This window comes from Stegodyphus dumicola, chromosome 5, assembly GCF_044657685.1.
Source record: "Stegodyphus dumicola isolate Sdum_Otavi_A_Nest chromosome 5, ASM4465768v1".
Classification (NCBI taxonomy): domain Eukaryota; kingdom Metazoa; phylum Arthropoda; class Arachnida; order Araneae; family Eresidae; genus Stegodyphus; species Stegodyphus dumicola.
Window position 1 is genome coordinate 120,859,541 of NC_140772.1, and position 24,540 is coordinate 120,884,080.

Here is a 24,540-nt window from a genome sequence, read left to right on the forward strand (position 1 = left end):
AACACATCATTCATTGAAGGTGCTATAGGAGAGCGCAATACAAATTATTGGTTGTGGTGCTTCTACCAAGGCAGTTTTGAACTTTTTTAAGATGAACTGTTCAAGATATGTTGGCAGAATATTGAAGCAGATCCATTAATCATTATCACAGATTTTACATGATTATCAGGCTTTAGCGAGCATTCTATTCTATTGTATTAAATATGCAAATACTTCTTCTTTTATGCTGCTTTACTACCATCCTGATACTTTGTTCAATTATATCTTGTTGAGATGCTACATCAGTGTTAAAGCCAAGTGAGCTTGGATGAAAAAGAGAGAGCTACCTGCAGAAATAAGGATTTACCTGCATAGCATGCCTTTTTCAAGAGTTTTAGATAGAGTAAAATGCTTGAAGCTGTTCTCACCAGTCTATAATCACCAAATTGTATTGTTAGCAAATACTGTCTCGCCAATATTATTTTAAAACATCCTTGAAATATACAACTATCTTCCTGACCTTTCTACGAACTCTGTTTGTACGAATCCTGCTGCACAGTGCAAAACTACATTGTACTAGCTACCTTCTTAAAATTAGTCGAACAAGGCTGGAAAGTTTTACTTCATCGTGTATAGAATCTTGGTCAGATCTTGAACAAACATACCGTCACTACAAACATACATTTTCCAGTTACTAATTTATGACTTTCACACTGATTGCAGCTGGATGGAATGCTAACAGATGTCTTTGCTTTAAAGACAGTTCACTTTTGTTATTATCTTAAAATAACATGAAGTACTAACTCTCAAACAATTGCAGAACTATTGAAACATGGCCATTACAGGTAGAAGACTGCACAGCAAGTTCTCTAGTGTGGATCAGAACTTAATTAGTGGCTCTTTGCAATTTACCTAATACCTAACAGCGCAGAGTGCATATATTTCCTACTTGAATCATTTTAGCCTAAAAAATAATGGCATCTGCATTTGTGGTAATGTCGTTGCTGCTGATCACTATTTGTTCGACTGCATATATATACTAAAAACTACCATTTGAAAAGAATCCATGATCCACAGGACATGATCCATTTATTTATTTATTTTTCTCTCTATATGGAATATTACCTATGTTTTATATCTCTATATTACTTACTGATTATAATTTTAAGATTTGTGATCTTACTCAATAATGTGTGTATGCTTTTTGCTTTGCTATATTATTTATTATTTAATGCAAATAATGTAATGCACAGAATTGAATTGTCTAAACGTTTTGCCTGTTCTCCTTCCCTGCTAAACCTGTTACCATTAATTCTCTGAAAAATGTTCTTCTTTGGATGCACATGTTTGGTTTGCATCCCTGGGACAAACTGGCCCACCAGCGGCCGAGCAGTAAAGTAACTGAACACTGGTAGTTCGGTCTGAGGTTTGAATCCCGCGAATGGGCTGGCTGCATGAGCGTTTTCGGAGTTTTCCCAATGAGTAACGTGTATACAAGCCAGTTTCCCTTAGAAAATCCTCCACGAAGGCATTTCTCCTCTTAGGCAGATAGCCCTTGAGGCTTTGCCATAATCACACACACACACTTCCCAGGGACAGACCTGGCAGTATGGCACAAGTTCTTAAACATTTCTGATAACGGGGCTTTTAGTCAAAAAGTTAACTAAAACAAGTGGATGGCTGCACCATTATTGGTGGAGGAAATAGTTGAATTTTGTAGGAACAGAATTTAAAAATCTTTGTAAGACATGTCAGTAGGTCATTGGTATACAATTAGTTTGAAATAAGTAGGTATTGGGTAGTATGGAAGTCAGTAGGTATTGGGTAGATGTAAATGATGCCCATCTTTGGAAATCGCAGCTTTTTGGTTTCATACAAATTAAATATTTAGAATATGCTGCTAAGGTAGCCAAGCTTTCTCAGCAACTTAGTATTCATTGTTTGCTGTATTTCATCCCTTACCAAATGCATCATGAATATTCAACAAATTGAAATAAAATTGCTTTCCTTTTTTAAAGTTTTAATTTGAGAAATTTTTTATAGGTGGTGGGATTTAAAAGTCAGTAGTCTGAATCTATTGGCACCTCTAACAATATTACCTCACATGTCGTGTCAAGATGCAATTGATATCATGAACAGGGAAGGTTATGATCAGCTTCCTGTTGTTGATGATTCAGGGTAAGTTTAGAAATGTTAATAATAGTCTTTATTGAATTTTCTAATTTGAAATAAATTTGATAAATTACATGTTAGCCTTTTTATTGTTAGGGAAATAAAGGGTATGATTACACTTGGTAATATTATGGCAAAAATCATGGCTGGTAATTTGATGACCACTTCATTGGTGTCTGACATTTTGTATACAAAGTTTCATAAGGTGAGAAAGAAAGCTTATATTTTCCTTTTTATTGTGTGCATTAGAATTTATATGCTTATGGGAGAGAAACTTTCATACAGATTTTGGCATATGTATGTGTGTAATTTTGATTATTATATTTTTAAATTATTACAATGTTTAAAGAAGAAATTCAACTTTTTAAATTTCATGTTATAATAATATTTATATATGTTTTAATAATAGAGAGATTCCTGTAGCTGTAAAATAATTTTATAGAAACAATCTTAGTTATGCAACTCCATAAAAACAAATAAATTCTTCATAAAATAAAATATTTGTGTAACATACATAGATACAGTAATGTTTAACAAATAAATACAATCAAAAGTCGTTAATTCGGACACCCATAATCCGGACCTCAAAGCAACAAACCCTCTGTGCATGCGTCGCGTTGACGCATGCGCAGAGAGGATTGAGGTCAGGACTGTTTCCTGGCCATGACAACAATTTAATGCTCTTTCTACAAAACCACTCTTTCAATATTTTGGCCATTTGGCAAGGAGCAGAATCCTGCTGAAAAATAAACGAAGCATTATTGGGAAAGATCTCTGATGGAAGGTAGAAATTTTGGTTCTAGAATAGTGTCAATGTATTTTCTGGCATTCAGTGTCCCATCAATGACATGAAGGCAACCAATACCATCTGCTGACATGCATGATCAAATCATAATACTAACTGGGTTCTTCACAGTTGCTTGAATGCACTCAGGATGTAGCTCTTCTCCTATTCTACATCTTACATATTTTCGCCCATCACTACCGAATAATGATATCTTAGTTTCATCACTCCATATAACTTGTGACCACTGATCATCTGTCCAATTAACATGTTCCTTTGCCCACTGTAGTCTTTTTTTTTTTTTTTTCGTTGCTGAAAATTAAGATAAAGCTTTTTTCGTGGAATTCTACCTCTCAGTCCAACATCTGTTAATCATCTCCTGATTGTTCTTGAAGGCTCAGGTGCTGGGCACTTCATCAGGCTCCTAGGCTGGGACAGCCATATCCTGTGCATAATTCATTTTGGATAAGCATGTCTTTCCTGGCATAACATGTTGGAGAGGATAATAGAGGAAGAATATTCCTCAAGAGAGTTCAGTGATTGTTGAGTCATGGCATAAGTAAGTGATAAGCAATTGACGGTATTAAATTTTGAGCCTTGCGTATTCACAACTCGTAGGGTCAGAACGTCCGTCAGGAGAGATAGGCATAGCAGTCACAGCTTCGACGTCCGGCGCTCAAATGAGTGAGAAACGGGTAGCAGGGCATGTCCATGGTAGAGTGGGAGGAGCTACTGGTCATGCGATCCAATGGGAGTCCTGGAAAGAGAGTGCATTTCCTTGCTCGACAGGCATTGGTGGGGAAAATTTTTAAAGTTAAAAACTTCGTTTAAATCCTGGGTACGTTAATATGATGAAATAAAAAAGAGAGTTGTCTAGATACTATACAATAACATTAAGTAACGGGATTCTGGACTGAAATAAGTTGGCCTAATTTTAATGAGTTCTGAACTAAGTATAAAAATAGGATAAATTGGACATATCAAGTGATGGTGTGATGCATTATTGGTTCCTATTCTGTATGACAGATGGCGACACATGCGCGTGTGCTTTTGAGAATTGCATGTATGGTGAGGGAATGCAAACATAACATAGCTATTGAAATGCAAAATTTAGTAATTAAAGCAGTAGATAGATTAAATTAAGTGCCGGAGAACTGCTCCGGGTCTTTTTTTATTAGCTTCGCTATTGTAATCATAATTTAGTCTTGGGATGGAACTGTTGTTAATCTTTTCTATGTTGTTGAAGAATTTCCGTGCTATTTTTGCTATGTGTATGCTAATACTTTCAATATTTAATTCATTCTGGATCGCCTCGTTTCTGAAGAACCAGGGACTGTTGGATATAATCCTCAGCACGACATTTTGACTTTGCTGAATTTTAAGCATGTGGGTTTTGCACACATAACCCCAGACTGGGCAGGCATAGGTGATAATGGGTCGCAACATGGATCTATATACATGAAGTTTATTTTGTATAGATAAAACGGAGTTTCGGGCAATTAGGGGGTTGAGTAAGGCTTTAGTACCTCGAAACTTGTTCAAAACAAATGTTATGTGTGGGGCCCAAGTGAGTTTTTGGTCTAAAATGACTCCGAGATATTTGGCTTGCTTGGCCCAGGGAATACTGATGTCATACATTTTGAGGGTGATACTTAAGTCGAAGATCCTTTTCTTCGTGAAATAGACAGCTTCCGACTTTTCAACATTGATCTTGATTTTCCACTTAATCATCCAGGACTCTAGTGCATGGATGTGTTCTTGTAGTGCCTGTACGACTGCGGCCATAGACGCAGCTTGATATAGGATCGCGGTGTCGTCTGCATAGAGTGCTAGTGTTGTGAGAGGGTTGTGAGGGATGTCGTTCGTATAAATAGAAAATAGTGTGGGCGAAAGCAAACTTCCTTGCGGTAAGCCCGCAAGGGTTACTTTCCGTGTAGAGTGAGTGTTGTTATAACGAACGACAAAGTATCTATCATATAGATAGGAATTAATGATGTTTATGATGTAATCTGGGAAACCCAGAGTGATTAGTTTGTATGTGAGGCCCTGTAACCATACACAATCAAAGGCTTTCGAGATATCGAGAAAGAGTGCTCCAGTGATGTGTCTTTTTTGGAATCCTTCAGCAATCATTTCTGTGACTCTGTACAATTGATGAGTTGTAGAGTGTTTGCTCCGGAATCCGTACTGCTGTGGGATGAGGATTTGGTTTTCTTCAAGGAATTCTTGGATTCTATTTAAGATGACCGCTTCAGCGACTTTGCTTAAGGTCGACAGTAAACTGATTGGCCTGTAGGAGGAAGCCAGCGTTGGGTCTTTTCCGGGTTTCAGAATCGGTGCTATGATTGCAGTTTTCCAATTGGTTGGAAAGTGATGTAGGCGGAGCATAGCGTTCAATAATTTGGAGAATTTACATAACATTTTTGCTCCCATTTCCTTGATCATCTTGTTACTGATTTTGTCTATACCAGGGCTTTTTCGATTCTTTCTCTTCTCGATATATCTAATAACCTCTGAAGGCATGACTAAGGGTGTGTTGTTTGTGTGTGTTTTTGTTTGGAATTGTGTGATGAGTGTCGAAACCAAGTGTTCTGTTTGAGGGTTAGAAATGTTGTGAGTGCGAAATTGAGATGCATAGTGATCTGCAATGGACTCAGCTTTCTCAAAATCGGTGTATGCGATCCCGTGGGGGCCATTAATGGGCGGAATATTAGTGTTGTGTCTCTTAAATTTAGCAACAGCACTCCACAGTGAGTTATCATCTGTGGATAATGCTTCTAAGTGTCTGGCCCAGTCAAGTTGTGCATGTTTTTTTAGTAGAGTCCTGACTTGTTGGTTTAATTGATTAAGTAGAATTTTATCCGTAGGACATCTGAAACGCTGCCATTGCTTCCGTGTGCGGTTTCTGTTCCGGATCAGCTCCCGGATTGCACTGTTCTTGTATCTTCTGTCAGCTCTCATTGCTTTGCTGTTTTTGAGTAAGGCATCTTGAAGCTCATCAGTGAATTCTTCAGTATAAGCGTCTAACGCATCCCTGGAATGTATCGTGGTGGTAGGGTACTGAGTGTTGTTTAGAGCTTTGGCATAACCTGCCCAGTTTGTAAAAAGGGCTCTTTTGTGTGGTGTACTGTAGGAGTCGGTAGATATTTCCATCATCACCGGATTATGGTCAGAAGACAATTCTGTCAGACTTTCGACATAACTCAGGGGGTTGATGTTTTTTAATATAAAAAAATCCATAATTGATGGTCTACTTATCCCACAGTGTGTTGGTTTATCTGGTACTGCTAGGTGAATATTGGCCGCTAGGGCAATGTCGTGTATGACTCGTCCGTGTTGATTGATATCCCAGCAGTTCCACTCGCGGTGGTGTGCGTTGAAATCTCCACCTATGATGACTCGATTGTTAGTATTTAAAAGTGTTTGCAAATCTGTCCGAACAGAATTTGTAGGTGAGTGTATAGGAAAATAGGTGGAGATAATAGTGAGTGGTCGTGATGTGTTTGGCGTGAGTGTCATAGCTAGGGCTTCAACCGCTAAAAGCTGTGGAAGTGGAGTGACATGATGAGGGATGGAGCGCTTAACTAAAATTAGCAGACCTCCTCGTGCATTTCCTCTAGGTGCAAATCTACCTTCGGTAGGCCTGTTCCATCGATGCGTTATATAATTGGAAGCTCTGAAATAATTTTGGGTACCAAGCATGTGTTCTTGTAGGAGTAAAATATCGGGGGAAACTTCATGTAGAAACTCCTTAAGCTCATAGGCTTTTTGGAGCAATCCATTTGCGTTCCACATGACAAGAGTGAGAGGCATATTAGGGTTGTTCTGATACATGATTATTGATTTCACTAACAATTTCGTAGAACATAAATAGCTTATCTATAGGGTCAGACAAGGTTTTCAATTTAAGTAAATAATTTTTAAATACGTTATTCATCAATCTAATATTATTGATACCTAAAATGTTGTTAAATTCGGCGATATTTTTCATAAAATTAAGGAATTCAGAGCCTTGTGGCTTCTCCTGGCTATCCATAACATTTTCATTTCTTTTACTATTAGAGTTATCACTATTGGTCATATTTAGATTTTTCAAAGCATTGCTTAAATCACTGAGCTTAATATTATCATTTTTCATTGAGTGCAAATTTTGTGCAGCAGAAGCCGATTCTGAGGGATAAAACTTAGTATTGCCATTAAGCATATTGTTATGTCGTTTTGCCATATCTGCATAGGAGATGCCTTTTCTTAGAGCGTTGTCCTGTTTTTGCTGGGCAGGTCTGTTTCGTGGGAATTTCTCACACCCACGGTATGAAGCTACATGGTTTTTGAGGCAATTGGCGCACTTGGGCTCTTCCATCCTTCCTTTGGTGGGGCAGTCCATGGTTTTGTGTTCTAGCGAGCACTTAACGCATCGAGGAGCAAAGTGACAATTTTCGGAGGAGTGGTGCCACTTTTGGCAGTTATAGCACTGTGGCACCTGATTCTTCGAAATATATTTTTCTACTGTGACAGCAAAGAGAAGGAGGTCGGTGATTTGATAAATCTCGTCCGCTTTTTCGTTCTTGATAATTTGTACAAGGAATAAAGGCATGGGAGCTTTGGTTCTTCGTCTTGTAAGTTGCGTGACTTTACTGATTCCGAATCCCTTTTCCGATAAGGCAGTGGCTATATCCTCCGGTTTTGTGGTTATAGACAGTCCTCTGAGAACCACTTTGATTGGACGGGCGTAATTTGCGTTAATGACGTAGTGCTCTACTTTTTTTTCCAAGAATAGAGACGTCAGGATTCTGTGGTCATCTGCAGTGCGTGGTAGGACTTTCAAAAGTTCACCATTGACTTTTCCCAAAAATTTCGCTTCAGTTTGCAGAGCTAATTCCTTGAGAAAAACTTCGTGTGTCAGTTTTCCGGGATTAACCATTATGGGGGGAATAGCCTGTGATTGGCTGATGGTCGGCTGCTGCTGCACGGCCTGTCCGTCTGGGTTATTACTATCATTTACTTTTTCATCATTACTAGAATTTTCATTTAATACAGAATAACGATTAACAGTTTCTAAATTTAATGGAACTTTATCTAATTTTTGTTGCTTAGCAGTTTTTACAGGTAACTTAAATCCATCATTATCTATAATCAAATTGCCATGACTAATTTTCCTCTTAGCTTTAATTTCCTCATTTTTTCTTTTCATGCTAGAAGTAACAGGGGGAATAATGCCTGAAGAGCAAGATAAATTGCACTTACCTCTTATTTCTGCAGCTTGGGCCTGGAGTATGCGTAAATTCTTCATCATGATATCCGTAGTGGTATCCGGGTCAGAAACCGCGCGTAGCCGTTGGCATGCTTTAATAGCGGTCTTCACAGCATCAATTTCCTTTTCTAAATCCATGAGCTTTTCCGTATAATATTCCAGGTTGTCGTTAATATCCGATTGGGGTTGCTGGGGAAGTCCAACACAACTCTCAGTGGCGGCAGGTGTCTCAGGCGGGACGCTAACATCCATCCGTATAGTAGCCTCGGCAGTAGAGCCTATCTCCGTCGGAGCGCTCATGATGCGCACCTTCACGTTCAAGGATCAAGGACCGAATCGATTGTTCTTGAACTGACAAACACCAGCATCATTCAGATCACTTCTGATGGCCGCTGATGACATTTTTCTAGCTTGGAGACATAGTCTTTTTATTCTTCTGTCATTAATAGATGTGGTGCACCTTTTTCGGCCTTTTCCTTCTTATTTTATTGAATTTGTCTCCTGATATCGTAAACAAAACTTTTGGACTCCAGATGTAGTCACTGAACCACCCACCTGTCTTTCAATTTCAGCATAGGAAAGACCACTTTCTCGTAATCCAATAATATTACATCTCTTTCTAGGTGTCCAATCTACTCTTTTATTTGATGTCATTGCTTCTTGACTAAATATTAAAAATTTTTACAAAAATTCCTACATGTAATTGCAGTGTATAAGAAACAGGTCCTCCTTCTACAGAACAAAGCAAAATAATGAATTGTTTCAAGTGTAAATATGATGTCAGTTTATACTGGCAGTTACTAACATTTGATTGCTTCTCAGAACAAGAACAGTGATTGGCCAGGAAAGCTAGACATTACAAACCACTTCATAACTGTGTTTTTTATTTATATTAAAGTACATATAACTTTTTTTGTATTGCAAATAATTGAATTTTGTGTTTTGTATTGAATTCAGTAATAAATTCTCTTTAAAATGATGTATACAAGTTTACATTTTGTGAAACGTAACATTTTCTATAAGCATACAAAGTTCAAAAACATAAAAATTTCCAAAAGTGTCCACAATTTTGGCCACCACTGTATGTATTTCATCTTAAATGAAATTAAATGAATAGATTCAGACTACTGACTTTTCATTTAAGATGAAATAATTAGTCTTTTCTGGAAACAAATGATATAATATGTAATAATTAAGAAGCTGATATCACAATAGAGTGGAGAACAATGACAGAGAAATGGAACTTGTTGCATAAAAGATGTAGCAAACATAGTGGCTAATTAAATACATTTTTTTGTATTATAATGGGTGCAGTCTGTGCTCCCGTCCTGAGAAGAGAAGTGATATGTGGCAAGGTGTTCACAAGACAGCTTCTGAGAGTAGGAATGTCATATCCTGTGAAGAAAGTTGAACTCAGATTGCTATAGTTATGGTTTACAATTTTATCACTAGCTAATAAGATTTTGCTATTGACTGTTAAAAGTTTTGATTCTCAAATCTGAAATCCAAGAGTCATATAGCAGCTATTAATTTTGAAATGAAGCAATTTAGAAAATTGCTTCATTTTTTTGTTATTTTGTTCATTTTTTTGTTCATTTGTTTTAGTAAAAACAGATGCTATTATTAGGATGGAAAGTCAAAACATTCAGATTAAAATAGAGAGTTAACCCCTTTAACGTGTATGACTCATGGCAAAGATTTTGTCCCAAACATAATCATCACGAGCCAGGCTCATGAAAAGAAAGCTGGGCCAAACATAAGCATCACAAGCTGGGCTTGTGAACATTAACATCGTAATTTCGTGGTCATAATCGAACATTATTTTCTATCAGTACATGACAAGAGTTAGTCATGATTTTTATAATTGCTGTTACAAAGCAGTTTAGCTAGTAAAATTTAACACACCCCTACAAAATGCAAAATACAAAAAATGCAAGTTAAAAAAGTGATCGTAATGTGCTTGCACCAACCAGAAAGCATCTAAGGCGTATGATTATAGATAAAAGTAGTGAAAAGGAAGGTACGACGTGTCAGTCATGGAGTTGGGAAAAAGTAAAATACACACTAATAGTTAGGAATTATTATTTATTCTGAACCTCATGGGATAAAAGTGTCTGTTTTAAATAATTGAAGTGAGGATTAAAAAATATTAGACTTATTTTCTATTACATTTGATAACAAACTATGGGAAATACTTGTTATGGAAACAAATCGCTTCACATATCAGACAATGCACAATAAATATAAAAGATGGAAATTGGACGACAATTGGTATGCCTTACATGAAGTAAAGGCCTACTATGCATTGCACATTTTGATAAGCCAAGTGAAAAAACCAAATATCTAACTGTATTGGACTATGGGAGCAGTAGTAGAAACACCAGTATTTAGAAAAACAATGCCTTTTAAGAGATTTTGCCAAATTTTGAGATTTTTACATTTTTTTGATAATGAAACTTTTGATAGTAATGAATGCCTTCGAAAAGTAAGACCTCTCATCAACTTCTGGAATGAAAAATTTAAGGAAATTTACAAACCCAAAGAATATGTCAGCATAGATGAATCTTTGATGAAATATAAAGGGTATCTAGCATACAAATAATTCAGTCCATCAAAAAGAGCTCAACTTGGATTAAAAATTTACAAATTGTATGAGGTGAGTACCGGTTTCTGTCATGGATTCAAAATATATACTGGCCAGAAAAAAATTGATCCAAATGATAGTGCATCGGAGAACGTTGTGATGGATTTGTCAAAATCTATTATAAACAAGGGATATACTTTGCTTCTGGACAATTGGTACTCTTCACCTGCCCTTTTTTTTAAATTGCACCAGAAAAAGACAAATGTTAATCGGGACAGTACGCAAGAATAGGAAAAATGTTACAAAGGATATTCTAAAGGGTCCTTTGAAGAAAGGAAAGTGTTTATGGAGATGTTCCAATAATTTGAAAGCTCTAAGATGGAAGGGCAAGTGTGACTGTATATGCTGTCACACTAGAAGTGTAGAGATGGTTGAGCAATCAGACAAACAATTACAGAAAGTAGTGAAGCCTAAATGTATCTTTTAATATAACAAGGATATGGGTGCAGTTGATTATCAAGATCAGATGTTATCCTATTTCCCAATCCTGAGAAAAGTCATCAAATGGTACCGAAAAGTTTTCGTTTATATGTCAGTTATTGCTCTATTCAGTACCTATATTATGTATAAAATAATATGCCGCCAAAGAGGGAGAATTATGTTGATTACCGAATAAACATAGCCGAGGCAATTTTCCAAAATGTCCAATTACCGGCCTACAAAACGCGTGGGAAATCTACATGAATTGAAATTCTTTGACTCCAAGGACAATATTGGGCTCATTTCCCAAAAACTATTCAAAAGAAGCACCTAACAAAGATGTGCAAAGTTTGCTATAAACATAAAATACGAAGCGAAACAAAGTGGGAATGTATGAAATGTAAAGAAGCTCTATATTTGCCAGAGTGTTTTAAGAAATATCATACCATCGAGGATTTTTAGAGTTGTGTTTTCTTATTAGATATTAATGTAGGTGGAAATTTATTATAATTGAAATTTTTTTTACAATATGCTATTATTTATTTTTAGGCATGATACTATTACATTCGTTGGGACTAAACCATATTTGAAAATGCTTGGATTTTGATTGAAGTATTGTTTATTTATGAAGTATAATTTTGAAACTTTTATTTATTACAAAATATTATATGCTTATAATATCAGCAAAAGGCAGAAGGATTAAAGTTTACTTTCATGTGCCAGCAGTATTGCGCAAATCTGACTATCTGTTCTCAAGCATCAGTCTGGCTAGTTTACCAGACGTTGACTCGTAACACTTGGGTCAGGTTTCATCGAGGTAAATGGCATGGGAAGGGGTTAAAGTACTATCGCAAATTAAAGTTAGAATTGGAGTTTACATAGTTTTTATCTTACATGTGTATAAACTAAGACCTTGCGTAATGCTAATCCATTTAGCACTGTTTTGATTTAATGCGTTTTTAGTGGAATAGCAGATTCCCTGAAAATTGTATGCAGCATTGGGCCTTCCCAAAATCGAAAGAAATTTAACTGCATTACTTCTTTGTATTATTACATAACTGTATTTTTATTATTTCAAACATTTGTTGCTGTTATTGTAAATATATAATGTAATAATTGATGTGGTGATAAATATTATAATTTTTAGTCTTTAATATGGGTGATAAAAGAAATACAAAAATAAAGTGATAAAAAAAAAGCATTTCACGAATAACTAAAATGCAAGCATGTAGAAGATTAGATAGTGGTGAACGTCATTGTCAGATTGATGTTGCATTGAACTTGTCAACTTCAACAATAAGGACAACTTTTAAGAATAAAGAAAAATAGAGTCAGCAGCAACTACAACTACAAAAACCTCTGCAACTAGAATAACCTGTTTTATAAATAATACAATAGAGGAGATGGGAAAATGACTTTCTATATGGATTGATGATGAAATTGAATGCAATATGCTATTAAGCCAAGCTATTGGAGTGGAAAAAGCGAAAATTTTTAGTCACATTCAGATTGAAACAGGTGACACAACTGAAAATTTCATTGCAAGTCAAGGATGGTTTAGGAGATTTAATCATCGAAGTATAATCTTCATGACATACTGATTACAGGAGAAGCAGCAAGTGTAGATATAAAAGTGGTAGCTGAATTCCCAGCGATTATTGAGAACAATAATTGAACAAGAAAACTATCCTCCAGAATTAGTTTTTAATGCCGATGAAATGGGCCTATTTTGGAAAAGAATGCCAAAACATACATTTCCATCCCATGAAGAAAAACGTGCACCAGGCTTTAAAGCTGCAAAAGATTACTTAACACTTCTGAGTTCTAACACCAGTGGAGACTTCAAATTAAAGCCATTTCTTGTTTATCATTCCAAAAACTCAAGGTACAACAGATCTTGGTAACCAAGTTCAAGACCTAGTAGTAATTTTCTGATTTTAGTGTTTTCACTTTCAGAATAATTTTGTTTTTGTTTTTTAACATATTGTAGTTGGAGGGATAATAATAAGATTCTTAACTGAATTTAAAAGTGTAGATTCTACAGCTGTGGTTATTTGGTTCTATTGTCAGTTACGTTCAAAATACAAAATTCGGCCTCATGTTGCACAAACCAAATATTAGGATTGTTTTCCTGAAAAAGTGGGGATTTTGTTGCAGCATGGTGGTATCTGAGGAGTAGGATCTGTGTCTGGCATAATGAGCAAAACTGTTAGTAAAGCAGGAAAATAATAGGATTACAAAAATTTAATGTAAAAAACTTGAGCTTATTTTAAATAAGTTAGCTAAATGAAAAACATGTCATAATTCAAAATTGCCTGACCAATAAAATACACATATGATGTTATCACACAGTTCAGTGATAGAATTCGGCACAAAATTCATTTTCAAAAAGATTCAGCAGCACATGTGCAGGCAACTGAACTGTTTGTGTGTGTGCAAGCACTTACACAGAAACAGTAAAAAGTGTTGCAGAACAATGCCTGGCAGATAATCGGAAAGTTAGAAGTTTGCATGCAATTAACAGTTATTACACCACACTCTGCCTTCCTGAAATGTGTGTGCCATTCAAATACAGAGCTTCTTGATTATGTCTTGTTACCATACAGTTATTCCATCATTCCCATGTTGCTGTAAGTGTGTTCTCTAGCATAATAACGAACTTAACGGTGTTATAACTGTGCTTCAGATCTATACCCATCATGTAATTAAAATAGGTCCAATTATCTGTGTGTTGTATCTTGAACTGTGGGTTGTTAAAATGCAGTTCTCTTACCTTGTGAGTTCATAGAGTTGTGAAAGAGCTGCAGTTTGTCAAGGCAGGTATTCTACTGTGCATAGTTCTTCATCTGTTCCAAGGCATGTATTCTACTGTGCATAGTTCTTCATCTGTTCCAAGGCATGTATTCTACTGTGCATAGTTCTTCATCTGTTCTTCGGGAAGAAACTTGTACCAAATTTGCAAATCAGTGACGTAGCTAGGGTGGGGCAAGGGGGGACATCTGTTCCTGGGCACAGCATCCAGGCGCGTGCAATTGATGCTACGAAATTTTTTAATGAAATTTTTTCCATTCTTGGCACACAGAAAGGGGCGAAAATTCTTCAGTTGTCCCCGGGCCGGGCACTGGAATCCTAGCTACGCCACTGAAGGTGGATTGAGCTCAGAGCTAACATACTATGACATCCCAAATTTTCTCGGTAGTTTAATATCCGGTAAAATAGGAGAACAGAACATCAAATGAGAATTAATCCTGCTGGAAGAGTCCATTTTTGGCCAGAATGGCAGAAGCCATAAAATAATATACCTGATAGCAAAAATGATGCTCAAATATTCTGCACTATGTCATGGAATATTCTACAATAACATGCATCCCAGAAAAGCTCATTAGAACATCTCTTAAAGGATAATATATATATTATTCACTTATTTATATCCTGCTGTACACATGGGAATTACCTATTCACCTGGAAGATGGAGTAACCTGGCATGGCTCATCGAATTAATCTATAATATAGTATTGTGAGTCATCTGACCAGGAAATTCTTTTCCATTATTGCATAGTCTAATCATGATGTCTTCAGGCTTCTATAGCCATAAATATCAATGATGCTGAGTTAACTGAGCCGTATAAAAACGGCATGTACCACAGAGTCTCATATCCAACTGGATTTGACGAATTACGTACTTTGATGCGTTTACTTAAACCTGCATTGTGAGTTTTGAACTAAACAATGGTGCTCTTTCAGCAAGATTTAATCCAGCAACTCATGCAGAAATGAACATTTACATATGAATAACTTTGTAACATTGCATAAAAATGTTATGGTTGGCCTAACTTTTTATAAATGCAATCTTGGAGTGACTCTTTTTGTTAGCCACTAGCAGTTGCTTGTTTGTCTTTACCAAGTTTGACAATCTGAAATATCACCAATTGTTGATCAAGCATTGCATGCGTAACTTCTTGGCATCTATTATCAATTTCACGATTATTTAATTTTTCATTGGTATTTACAAAGACAGACTCATGATGATCAGTTCCATTTTGAAGACAGTCATTCCTAGCTTTTGGCCTTTGTCAAATTCACTTCAGCCTGTCCTGGTATATGCACTTTGTTGAATAAAAATGCCCATTTCCCTGGCAGCCATTTTAATCTTATTTGCCATCTATGTCACTTTAGTGAGAGCATATACATAACACATATTATTTGACCAAATTTGCATTTATTATAAAAATATAAAATGGAAGACAACGGTTTCATAATTTCTGTTATAATGATAGAAAGAAAAAGTTGAGAAAGGTTGAAATTATGTTTTTTTCTGTTTGCATGCATAATTTCTTTGAGACCATTGGCCAGAATTTCAAGAAATTTTGATGAACTGTATTATAAATAATTTATCTGTGTAAAATGGATGGCTGTTATGTTTCTCATATGAAAACATTAGAAATTATGTTTAATTTTTATGGTGGAAAATTAGTTGATATTTCATTTTTAAAATTAAAACATTTACTTTTTAATAAAATATTATTTGGTTATTTTTAAAATAGGTCCTTTTAATTATACATTAAATTTCTAATTTGAGAAAAAAATGTTAAAATATTGATTTGTTTATCCATAATGTGGTGCACAATGCATATTACAATTTTATATCGATGAACAAGACAGTATTTTACTTTTATTTATTTAAAATGTATTTGTATCTGAAGGATAAACTAAAGATGACAAGTGCAATTTTAAAAGATATCAAAATATATTATGTAAAATTTTATGATCATAGCATAGTTATAAGCTATTTGACGTGTAAGTTAAAAATTTTGATATGTTAGAAGTACTTGACTCTTAAACTTCATATCCATCTGGTCACATTACTCTTCTCCATGATGTTATCTTCATAAGTATCCTATATCCTTCTATGTATGCCTAATAGACTACATCCTTCTTTTGCCAGAAATTCTGTTATGACATGCTTGTAGTTCATATCCATTATTTACTTGCAATGTAGAAAATAGGCACTTGTGCAGAGAAAGAGTCCTCCAAGAGTAGAGTTTATGTAATCTATTTGCATTAATAAAAAGTTAGGCCAACTGTTGCATTATTTTATGCAAAGTTGTGGTACAGAGTTATTTGCATGTAAATGTTAATTTTTGCTTGAGCTGCTGAAATAAATCTTGCTGAAAGAGCATCGTTATTTGTAAATATAGTCATTATATTGTTATTTAAATTATTTATTTAAAAATCACAAATATATTTTAATTTTGTAACAGATTACCCTTGAGACTTCATTGGGACGCTTATCTAGGATTCTGGATAGAGGACACTTCGCATTAGTTGTACATAATCAAAGGCAGTGTAAGTGTGAATATTTTTTAATACATAAAACAATTTTTCATATAGTTATATCATTTTTTTCAAAAAAAATGAACATAAGTGTTTACATACTTATTTCATTAGCAATTTTTCATTTTCAAATTACATATTTGTTAATTTAATTTAAATATTTTACATATTTGTAAAATAATACATGAAGTTTGATTTACAGATATTCAATTATAACTTAACTTCTTTGCTCTAGCTGTCGTGCAAATGAAATTACTTTACGTGCCCATGACATTTGAGTTCTAAATCTCACTGTGTGCCCAAGTGCATTTTGCAGTTAAGCTCGACATGTGAAAATAATTACTATAAAACTTGCTTTTTATCTAAAGATTTGGATTCTTGCTTATGTTATTTCTTGTTACATAAATAGAAAGTCCTAATACTTAAAATAAAAATACAGAATTAGGTTAAACTTCAGATTTTAAGAATAATGATTATATTTCCATATTTAAATTATTTCTGTACAATAATGAAGTAAAAACATAATTTAAATATCAGTACTTATTATATCCTATTGCCATACTTACACTGAAAAGCCAAAACATTGTGAGCATCTAATCAATAACACATTGTGTGAACTTTAGCCATAAGTTCTAAATGGTTGGAGACAGGCTGTACCAAATGTTTCAGCAGCAATCTGAGTTAGGTGACCAGGACATTGATTAGAATTGTTCTTTATCCTCCTCAAACCACTCCAACACAAATTGAATCTTGGAACATGGGGCATTGTCCTGCTGGAAGATTCCATTTCCACTTGAGAAGACGGATACAATGTAAGGGTGCAATTGATTTGCAGTTACGTTTAGATAGTCTGCAGCATTCATGGTCCTTTTTACCACAACTAAGGCTCCCAGAGCTGCTCATGAGAAAATCCTCCAAAGCGCCAACACCAGCCTGTGTATGACCTGCTGTAGAGGAGTGAGCAACTGTTCGCCTTGGAAGACAGCATACCTGAGATGACCATCAACATGATGAATCTGAAATCATGATTCATCCGACCAGGCAACTGTTTACCACTTATCCATGGTCTGGTCTTGAAGTTCCCGTCCTCACTGTAGGCTTAGCTGAGAGTGATTCTTGGCCAAAACACGAGTGGGATATCTGATGTGCAGTCCCATATCCAACAGTGTCTGCTGAAATGTGTATTCTGAAACACTATTAGGCTGCCACTGTCTGATGCTGATTTTGCTGTATCAAGCGGGACAGTCTCCGACATCCTTTTTCTTAGATTACACATGGATGTCCAACACCTTGGCATCTACTGCTGATTTTGCTGTCATTTATCCACTTTGCATAAATATTAACAAGGCAGATCGTAAACAACCTATCATTCATCAAATTTTGGAGATGCTCATTCTGAGTCTTCGTGCCATTACAATCTACCCTCTATCAAATTCGCTTAGATCAGCAGCCTTTCCCCATCACTTGCAAAAGTAAGTGCAAGAATGGTTCCTTACCTTCTCCAGCAGCAGTTAAATACCATTCCCACTTAATCACGCACACTCCACGTCATCAAGAGGAGTTCATTGAAACATGTGAGGGCTGATCATAAAGTTTTGGCTCATTAGCATACATACAAAAATTTTAAACCACTTGCAGTCTGTGAAACATTTTAAAATTATGAACATTCATTTTTAACGTCGTGCATTTTACTATTGTTGAATAAAATAATAAATCATATGCATCACAACAATGCTAACGTTCTATTCAGTAATTTTTGCAGCATTTTTACATAATTTAGGCACATTTAAAATGTGAAGTAAAACATTCTATTTCAACATAGCAAATTCGATATGGTAGGCCTTCAGTGACATTTCGCTTCCATATCACATTTGATATGCTGACCCCATGGAAGGAAATTGAGCTGTATCATATATGACATGCTAAGAGCAAAGAGGTCAATTATGCATTTCTCTATATTTAGATAAAACGTGAACTATATTTTTAACCTGAAATGTGTATTTTAATATATATTATTAAAGATTCCAGAATCGGGATTTCTTAATCACTGAAATTAGCACATTATTTATTAAAATAATGAATGTAAATAAATTTAATGCATTATCCTAAACTATCATTTTTCATTTAAAGATTTAAAATAAAAATTGATGAAAAACTATCTCTAAACATTTTTAAAATCTTCTGTTTTGTAACAAGCTTCCTGCTCTAATACTCATTTCGGGGTTTGAATCCCAGAAAATCGACTGGCTGCATAGGCGTCTTCATGTTTTCCTTGATGTTTGACAATGTTTTGCTAGTTCATCTTTGGCCTTCAAATCTCAACACTTGGTTTGGAATCATAAATCAAACCCAGTTTCCATAAATCCCAAAACCAAAATCGACACTTATCATTTATTTTTTTTAACTGGCAAGATATACATACCAAAAAGTGTTTTCCCATTTCTCAACATCTAATTTTAAAGTACTGCCTAATTCTTTGACAACTTTTTAAGAAGTATTGTTCCACTTCTTAAGTGTATTCAACTAGCCGTTACATCACAAAAAATCAGCTTCTTCAAAGTGTTTAGCAAATTCATTTTGTGTGAAGTATTTGTCTAAATATAAGCAAGTGACAGCTTCTTTGAATTGTAAATCATTTCAGCAGTTCCTCTTCAGCATTCCTTTCTCAGTTTTTTCCCCTTGTCAGTTCTTCCTTGTCTTTCTTCCTGGCCAAATTTTTCCCATTAGCAGAAATTATTGAGTTCCGAATTTTCTATTAGTACCAACTGTAGATTTGAATAAACTGCAGCATTTCCATCAGATATCTATTTGGCTGCAGCGATTTCTAATTTTCGAATAATATTTACCTTATTCTCATTGCAGAACTATTTGTGTTACGACTCAGCATGGAGATTAATTTTGAACACATTATGATGCTTAATTTTGAACACATTATGAAAAAGCAGAGTGTTTAGTTAAAGATATACAGTCAAAAGTCGTTAATCCAGACTTGTCGGGACTTCGGCGATTCCGGATTATCAATTTTTCCGGATTATAGATCATCAGTTTAAATCTGGTAAAATGGCATGCAGAAATTATAAAATTAAAAATATGAAACCGTAATTTACGAAATAAAGAACAATTATGATCTAAAGGGTATCAAAATTTACAAAAAAAAAAAAAAAAAAAAAAAGCTTAATATTTATTTGTTTACTTTATTAAACATTTCTTTCAATGTAAGTTGTTTAAGTTGCTTTGTTTTTTATGTGATAATACATTCTCTTTAATTCTATAAACAGACATAATTTCTTGTTCAGTTACAAAGTTCTGCTGTTCAAGTCCTATAATTGCTGTGTGGAGAATACCAAGTAAGATATTATAAGCCAAATAAAATAAAAACATCTGCCCTTAAGATAAGGATAGTGCTGACAGATCAACTTCCAATTCATTGCAGGCAGCTGCTGCGTTAAAGATAAACAAAGTTTAGATAAACAAACGTTAAAGTTTAGATAAACAAAGGATATGGCTTTATCCATTTTTTCCAGCAATTCCACTTTTTGTTCTGTGACTTTCGCTTTGTATATCCTTTACATATTAGTAAATATATATCGGAAATTCTATTTGACATAATCGAAAGTTCAAGTTTACTTTTATAAAATTGCTCTAACAGTCTGCAAAAAATAATAATCCCGATCCAATTCGAAGATTAAGGAAGAACGCAATCTGCAACATTAACTGAAATAGATAATTAGATAATTTTAGCTTAGCTTATCCCGTCCGTTGTAAACGTATTTTGCGCACGCGCACACGCAAATTCGCAGCGGTAAAGGTCTTACGCTCAAAGCTACAAACTTTCTGCGCATGCGTCAGAAAGTTTGTAGCTTTGAAGTCCGGATTATAGATCATTCTGGATTATGGGTGTCCGAATTAACGACTTTTGACTATATTAAAGTTTTTCTGTTTTGGAAAAGATAATTTTCTTAGCAGTGTGTCTATACAAAGCAGATTCAATGACATTTACAAAGAATATTTAATGTCTTGCAAAAGATTTAAGAATTTAAAAACCCTTCTGGAAAAAAGAAATTTTATATTTAAACTGATAAGTGTGAAAATTTCATTTCCTAATGGACAAACGAGTTGTATAGCTCCCAAGCTCATAAGAATCTGTTAGTTATTTGTACTTAAAGTGGGTTTTGACTGTATGTTAATTTAGTTGCGACTAAAAAACTGCTGAGATCACATTGCTTAAGATGCACATAGTGGCTGTGGATGACTTTACAGCTGGTTCCATGGTAAGGAAGAAACATACGGACAAATTAAAAGGGTTCTGGTGTAGTCATTTCTTGAGCTGCATGGAGTCTTGAGAATAGTACCTTGTAAATGATGGGTGATAATCTGGTGTCCACCTTGCTTTGACTTGTATCTATTCTGCTGATTCAGCATCTGCAGTTTACACACACACAAATGAAAAAGGAAGAGGGAGAAATAAATTACTTAATCGTCACAAAATGCTTGTGATATGAGAAAGGGCTGTGAAAGTAAAATATAGCAGCTGTAATATGTGGTCTAGTAATAAGGGAAGGGTTTGAATCAATGTGTTTTTTAAACCGTTTAATTATTTTATAGTGGCTGAAATGTAGCAACAAATTTATGTATGTGATTGCTTTGTACTAGAATTAGCAATAAAATTGTAGATATGTAAAATATTATTTCAAATACATATTATAAGGATAAAATAACAGATAATAAAAAATAATAAAGTATTTGGTTTTTTTAAGCATAATTAGATGTTACAGCGATTTATTATTATTATTATTATTATTATTATTATTAAGTACAAAGGGGCAATTTGCCCAGAAGGACTATTAATTTCGTTTTGGCATTTTGCATCGATTCACGATAAGTGTTGTTTCACTTTTCAAATTGTTGCCATCAAATATTATCGCTCTGCATTGTATTTAAAGAAATTAAATAATGGAGAATCTGCATTAGTGTATGTATGTTCCTCGCATTGTGATAAAACCACGGTAACTAGAGCCATCAAATTTTGAAGAACGTAATCCTCCTTCAAATATGGGCATCTGGAAGCTGAAATTTGGAATTTGTTTTATAATCCATTTCATATTTTGTAAAACTTTTAACGAATTTTTGATTAACAAACTCAAGGATTCTAAAGCGAGCAATGGTAACATTGTACAGAATTGTACATTTTTATGTCCAGTGCTTGAGACTTGCATCGGAAATTCTAAAAATATGCTCATTTTAAAATTATTTTGTGATACTTCTTTAAGTTTATGGTTTAAGTGCGAAGAACATGATATTTAATAAATAAAGCTAACACATAAAATATTGAAAAAGTGCCTCTTTAGACTTAAATTAAAATCTGAAACATTTCAGATTTTTTCCCTTTTTTTTCTTTTGTTTGTTTTAAATTTAATCCTAAAAATGTTACTTTCAGTTGTAGATAAGGAGAAGATAGAAACAAAGCAAATAGTGATTGGAATCGTTACTAGAATGGATCTGATCAGTTTCATCACAAATGAGGAAGATAGTCGAATGAAATCTGATTCTTCATCTCCACCTCCTACACATGATGGCACTGATGAAGAGGATGCAGTGCAATAGTGATTTTTTTTTCGTTCATAACAAAAACATTTAACTTCATTTTGTATTATATTTTTCACTTCTTTATATGCATTGTGATAGTTTTAAATATGGAAATTTTATAAGTTATTAAAATTTAAAGATATTTTTGTTGCCCTTGGTAAAGTAAACACAGTTTTAATATACAAACAATTTTTTGTGTGTAAAACAGTTAATTTACTTTACATAGTTACATTTCGATGTGGGGAAAGGGTGTTTTTGTGTATAATAGTTTTATTTATCATTTGGCTTCATAAGATATTGTATAGATTGCAAGCAAACCGTTGTAATATTATTGTCTGAAATAAATGTATATTCTCATAAATGCTTTCTATTTTATTTTTTTAACTTTTTGCGTTTATTTTACAAATGACATTACAGCTATATGCTAATTACATCTCCAACCAAGTTTTATGTCAGTTGATGCTTTCAAGAAATTTTTATTGGGTAGTTTTAATGGAAATAATTTTGAGATACAAATTTATGTAGTCTTTGTTTAAAATTCTGCTTTAAACATTTTTTTTAAAGGTTTGTGGCACACATTCTTATAAAAGGTATAACAATCGCATATTTTTCTGTCTAGCCTAAATGTTACAGCACAGAAAGTGTCAATTATAGCTTTTATTTTCTGTCTATAGTAATAACTACTTTTAGCAATATGTATAACTGGGATGTGATCACTATAGTAACTGACTCTATACGCAATGGCGGTCCTATGCCTGGGGCATAAATCTTCATGGGGCCCACCTTGTTAGAATAATCACCATATAAAATGTCAACATTAAGTTTTTAACAACTTCGTTTTCAGTGGAAAAGATTGCCAAACTGTTGAGTTTTTCTTGCTTCACTGGTGAGTGAAGATAGCTTTTATTCAACTTTAACTTAGCTTCTTTTGCAAGAAGCATCTGAAACTTGGGTACAGACATTCAGAAGTCCATTTCCACTGTAAACAAATAACATTTTCAATGCAGACTGTTTTTTAGCTTCATCCTTCCTAATTTTTGCTGCATGAAGATGATGTCTTAACCATTTAATTTGTGGTAAGATTTCATTTTCTTCTATTTCATCAAATGTTTCCATGAGGCCTGCAAAATCAACTTTGCAAATTCTTCAGTTTCTGTTTCAATAAGGTGTGATGACTGAACTGCTGCACATTGTTTATATATTTTGTTTATATATTTTTTGCATCGATTCTTTGAGTTGTAAGCTTTTTACAGAAAGTATTCATAGACTGAAGCATCTTTTTAATTCTTGTTTCAGTGTATTCATGTCTTGCTTCTTTTGGCACTATCTTCTTAAACCTTTTTTGTTTTAATTTCTCAGTGGGTATGTCATTTCTTTACAAGCTGTTGTGGAAAGAAAATATTATGCTTTTCAATCAGTTCATGTCGGCCATTAAAAAAAAAATTAAAGCAACTAATTTTTGTATGGTTTTATTTAAAGTATTTTTTTCAGTATTCATGTACACTGAAGGTATGGTTCACCTTCTCAAGAATGTTACAGCACAAATAAAGGAACCAAGTAAGTTGAAATCAAAAAAATTTTTAATCAAAACTTGAGATGAACCTCTTGCATCTACACTTTCTATTGGATCACACAACTTTTCTACAGCCTGCACCAATTTGTAAAAATGTTTCATCACAGATTTCATTGCATCATATTGCTCACTTCACTTGACTACCTCTTTATAGGCTTTTATACCCCCACAATCTCTGATAATGTATCCCACTTGTGGTTTAATAAAAAGAAGTTATAAATGCTTTCTAGTATTTTAGAAAATATTACACAAGTTGGAACACTTCAAATGCATGCACCCTGCATAAGTTAAGCGAGTGATTAGCACAAAGTGCCAATGAAGCTTTCTTCTTAACTTGCTGTATCCTGGCTTATACCCCAGAGTGAAAAGCTGACATAGTGGAAACCATTATCATAGCTTTGACTTATCATAGCTTTGCTTTGACACAGATTTACATTCAGTCCTTCTCCATAAATGACATTTAAAATTTCTTCTGTGATCTCAATAGCCAACCACTTTCCAGCAAGAGGAAAAAATCCCCAAAATGATTCTCCAATTTCTGCTTTTTCCCTTTCATTGTGAACATATTTAATGTGATGAAATATTAATATGTTCACAATGAAAATTAATATTAATTTTCATTGTGAACATATTAATATTTCTCAATCTGTTGTGGTGAGATACATCAGGTGTACTGTGAAACTTATTCCATAATATTTCTCATGTCTTCATTAATTCTTTGCTTCACAGTATCTTTCAAAAGACAAAAAACTCATTCTGAATTTTGCAGCCGAGGTACGAAATCACGTTTCTTGGTC

At 34.3% G+C, this 24,540-nt stretch overlaps 1 protein-coding gene across 5 annotated transcripts in view; it reads left to right on the plus strand.

The window, feature by feature from the left end:
- Positions 1-22,531, plus strand: part of Cbs (Cystathionine beta-synthase) — a 68,994-nt gene extending 46,463 nt beyond the window's left edge. For all 5 annotated transcript variants that reach the window (XM_035369984.2, XM_085816998.1, XM_085816997.1 and 2 more), the window contains 4 exons: positions 2,023-2,157; positions 2,248-2,356; positions 16,512-16,596; positions 22,022-22,531. In XM_035369984.2, the coding sequence (XP_035225875.1) occupies positions 2,023-2,157; positions 2,248-2,356; positions 16,512-16,596; positions 22,022-22,188 (496 nt within the window). In that variant the 3' untranslated portion in view covers positions 22,189-22,531. The remainder of the gene's footprint in view (positions 1-2,022; positions 2,158-2,247; positions 2,357-16,511; positions 16,597-22,021) is intronic.
- Positions 22,532-24,540: the final 2,009 nt, after the last annotated feature.